General features: G+C 28.7%; 2 protein-coding genes across 2 annotated transcripts; both read right to left on the bottom strand.

The window, feature by feature from the left end:
* Positions 1-450: 450 nt before the first annotated feature.
* Positions 451-2,683, bottom strand: LOC112464072 (the record flags this gene model as incomplete). Its single annotated transcript, XM_025030863.1, has 2 exons — positions 1,130-2,683; positions 451-860 (listed from the first exon to the last, which is right to left on the bottom strand). Coding segments are annotated over exons 1-2 (1,949 nt in total), but the record flags the coding sequence as incomplete, so codon positions are not given.
* A 21-nt stretch (positions 2,684-2,704) lies between these two features.
* Positions 2,705-4,360, bottom strand: LOC112464073. The gene is made up of 4 exons (XM_025030864.1): positions 4,132-4,360; positions 3,480-3,639; positions 3,169-3,302; positions 2,705-3,059 (listed from the first exon to the last, which is right to left on the bottom strand). The coding sequence occupies exons 1-4, from the start codon at positions 4,255-4,257 to the stop codon at positions 2,724-2,726; spliced, it is 756 nt and encodes a 251-aa protein (XP_024886632.1). The 5' UTR covers positions 4,258-4,360; the 3' UTR covers positions 2,705-2,723.
* Positions 4,361-4,412: the final 52 nt, after the last annotated feature.

The following is a 4,412-nucleotide window of genomic DNA, read 5'->3' on the forward strand; positions in this document are numbered from 1 at the left end:
GGAAAAGAACTAAATGTACATATATCTTGTGATTTTAAAAGCAAAAAATGTTTGGTTGGAATCACTTCATAAGCATAAAAATGAGAAGAGAATCCAAGAGTTTCAAATTTGTTAATTACAAAATAAAACTCTTCATGTTCATTAACAGTAATAACTGTAATAATCCCGAAAGAAGGTAAAATATCTTGGACTCCTAAACTTAAAGTCATATTAGGTTTGTACGTATAATTATTTATTTTAATCCATTTCAGTAATAGTAACGACGAATTTGGTAAACAGCTTTGAAATTCAAAAAACAATGGGTGATTTTCAATTGTGTTTACAGAGTCACATGTAAAAAGCACTTCTTCCTTAAACGAAAATTCTTTCAAAATTCTATTACTTAGCATAAATTGATTCTTTTGCATCAGTGTCAAAGGTAAGTTTACACTTGATGTTATACGCGCATACGCTTTGAGCTTTTGGTGATTAGCTTCAAAACGCATACACCAGATGTTAATTAATGGTCCAAATTTCCTTATAGCTCGATGATAATGAAGCATGTTATGATACTTTACTTTCAAAGTTTTTCCAAATAAATTGATATAAATCTCTAAATGTTCTGTAATCAAAATGTTTAAATATTCAATGTCTGCAGTTGTTACTGATCGTGCCATGAGTATATCGATAATAGCTCTTAAAGATACATATAAATCCCAATATTTATCATTCTCCGATATCAAATCACCAATTAGCAATCCAAAGTACTTTACAAAATAAATTGTCTCGGACGCAGAGAAACCCAAACGATATCTTTTTAACTTTTCTTTTTTTAAAGAAGGTGGACGGTTTACTCCATCTTCGAGGCCAAAATCAAATATGTAAGAGGAGGAAGCCACTCGTTAAAATGTATTATATTAGTCAGGATTTATTATTGAATACAGAATCGTGAAAACGAGAGAGACTGGCTCTTTCGGCGGTCGTCGCAGGACTGAGCCTGTTTTTCCCGTTGCCGGGACGCGCTGCTTTTAACAAAATAACGTCGAACATAAAACTAACGCTCTTGTCGCGAAGCGGGCACGAAAATATTTACGCGACCGAAGGACGATCGAGTTGCTATGCCGCATTATACTATAGTTCCTACAAATATATGTAATCGATTATTTAGTTCGTCAAGCGTAAAAAGTTTAGCTTCATATATGTAATGTAAGAGTAACTGAGACAAATTATATTGACATATACCCTCAAAGATATCATGCATAATATCGAATGCAAGATTATCGAATAAATTGAAATTTTGTAAACAATTGAAAATGCATTTTTCGTTTATTCCTGTCTTTGATACGTCTCCTAATCTTACATCTATTTCGTAATTTGTTTTTGTTCGTAAAAGGGCATCGATTTCAGTAGTCGTTTCTCGTAATAAATCACGCGACATTTTACAGACATGACATGGAAAATTAGCAACAAAACTTTCTACAAAACCGCAAATCTCATGTATTCCGAGATTGTCACCTGTAATCAACGTAAGACAAACGTAGATATCCTTGTTATCACTAGTTCTGAATACAGGATTTTTTTCTAAATACTTCAATTCTTTTATAAGTGGTAAGAAAGCACTTTTGTTTCCAAATTTTTTTCTATCGTTTTCGTTACATAATAAAGTGAGAAAAATATTGTCTAATTTTGAAGAAAATTGTGGTGGAATACAAGGCAAAGAAAAGTAAGTTGCGCCCATTTTCTGATTGCCTGCATGTCCACCTAAAGGATTCTGTGTTTCAAAAGCGTCATAAAATAGAGTAAGAGGTAGTACTATAGAATCAGCTGGAAACTGTCTCAACAAGCATTTGTATACTTCACTTTGAATAACATTATGAATTACATTACTTTTTTCAGACAAAATGTGCATATAATTTAATATTGTTGTTAAAAATCCTGGAATATTGAACAATCCATTTAATACTTTTTTAATTGAAACATATTGACCAATCGCATTCACAGGTGTAAGTGAAAATTGTCCTTTATGTCGTTTACGAATGTTTCTTGTACCGATTACATAAGATTCAGCTTCTATGAAACTACCTCTATTTTTGAAAAACTGAAGTCTTTTATATTCTGATTCTAAACCATGGAAAGGGTTTTCATATGCATGAAATATTTTTTCTATATTTAAAATTATTTTGCGATTATCGATATTTGATTGTTCTAGTACTTTTTTTACATTTTTCTTTAGACTTAAAATTATATCATCTTCTATAAATTCTTTTGTTATATCTATTATTTTTTGAATATTACGATTATGTATAGTTTTGTCATTATAAAAAGTTGAAATAAAAGAAGACACTGATTCTTTTAACTGATCCTTTATATGACTAATTACGATGCTTCCATTATCAATGTCGCGTTTTACATCATGGTAATTATCAGTATCTTGAGTGTGTACGTTTTCAATATTTAAATCTGTGTTTTCCAAATTAAATTTATGTTGAAGAGATGCACTAATATTCTGATTAATAGCATGCTTACTTAATAAATGTTTTTTAAACTTACTTAATTTATGAAATTCTCGATAACAACTATTTTGTTTACAAACAAATCGGTTGGAAGAATATTTATGTATATGTGATAAATGATTAATAAGAAGGTCAATTTTAGTATAAGAAGACGTACATAAACAACAATAAAACATTGTTAAATGAAAGAAGTGCTTTTCATTCAGTGTTAATAGAAATCGTTCCAACTATTTACGCATTATCAATTTTTTCGTGAAACTCTAGGACTGATTTAATCACTTTGTCATTTTTAGTTCGTTGCTTATAAATGTACAGTTGAAAAAACAGCCATACCTGTTCACATTCGATAGGATATTGTACATCTAATACCATAAATACTTTAAAGCAAATATCTATGGCTTTCAAAATATTCTCCAATTTATATAAGATATCGTCAACCACGACATAATAACTGTCTATTTGCCTTAAACTTGGACCAACGATAATAATAAATGGTTGCACAGTTTGTTTTAATTCTAGTGCCTTATTTCTCTTCTGTTGAATTTCTATTTCAATATCTCTTGGCGTCTGAAAAATAAGAAACTTTATGTTTTTAATATGAAATGTGTACATGTGTGCGGCGTATGCGTGCGCTACATTATTGATTTTGTGTGTAAATCATTGTAATGTACTATACCTTAATATGTAAAATAAATCCTGAAATTGATTCAGCTATACTTGGCTTCCATAATTTGTTTTTATCAAATTTGACTCTGGCTTGAGGAGGACATACCACAGGCAATAATGACAAGAGTATAACTCTTCTTGACTCTGATAAAAAAAATTTTTATTATTAACCGTTCGTTATTAGTAAACATTAGTTTTGATATTTTGTCATTAGTAAAAATAAAGAGTGAATATAGTACACATGGAAAAAAAGTTATATGTAAAATAGTAAAAATACTGGTTTTTTTAAATATTTCAATGCATATCATATTTTTGCTTTACCTTCAGTTATCTCATCTAAAGTGCTCTCATGATATAATGTATAATAATATTTATCTTTTAGATTCTCTTTAATAACTTTTTGTAATTTTTGTGAGAATTGTGCCCATTCAGTATAAATATTAGTCGTTTCCTCAAAAGAAAAAATATAATCATTGTCAATCTGTAAATAATGTTAAAAGATAAAATCCACGCGTGTACGTGTGTGCACGCATACATACACATAATTAAAATAAAAATATATAAAATGTGGTAATCAATATTTATGTAAAATATAAAATACTTCTAGAAAAATAACTCATTCTTTTAAAATATATGAAGTTTATATAATCCTTTTATTACTAGTGGCACTTGTTATACACATATATTTATAAAGCATTATTCTAAAACTTAATCGTAAAAAATCGTTAATTAAGACACAAATCGTAATATAAAATAAGTGACAATGATTTTATTATTAAAATATTAAAAGAATGAAATCTTGGAAAGTAGACATTAATATTTTTAGGTATGTTTTTCTTTGAACTTCAAATTTCTTTTCTTAAGTAAGAGAAAAATTGTTTTAAAAAAATGTAAGAAGAGACAAATAATACATTACATTTTTGCAGTAGATAACAGTTATATAAAGAACATTAATTATATAGAAGATAGTTACCAAAGTATATCCTCGTGGTTGCTTTAAAACAGGCCATTCCTCAAATAACGTATGTAAGTTACTATGTAGCTTTGCAATACGTTCTTGTCTAAGTGCTCGCGAATGCTCCCAATGATTTTGTACCATAAACCATGGTGCTGTATTATATTTTAGCCAATTAAAATGGGTTATACACTTGTCCTTCTCCTCTGCAAAATTTTATACAAACTTGTTAGTAGGATTTTTTATAAACTCTGTACAGAAAACTAAAAATTGTTATATACACGTACATACAGAAAAAA

The sequence above is a fragment of the Temnothorax curvispinosus genome, unplaced genomic scaffold (assembly GCF_003070985.1).
Source record: "Temnothorax curvispinosus isolate PA1 unplaced genomic scaffold, ASM307098v1 QBEX01013852.1, whole genome shotgun sequence".
In the NCBI taxonomy this organism is placed as follows: domain Eukaryota; kingdom Metazoa; phylum Arthropoda; class Insecta; order Hymenoptera; family Formicidae; genus Temnothorax; species Temnothorax curvispinosus.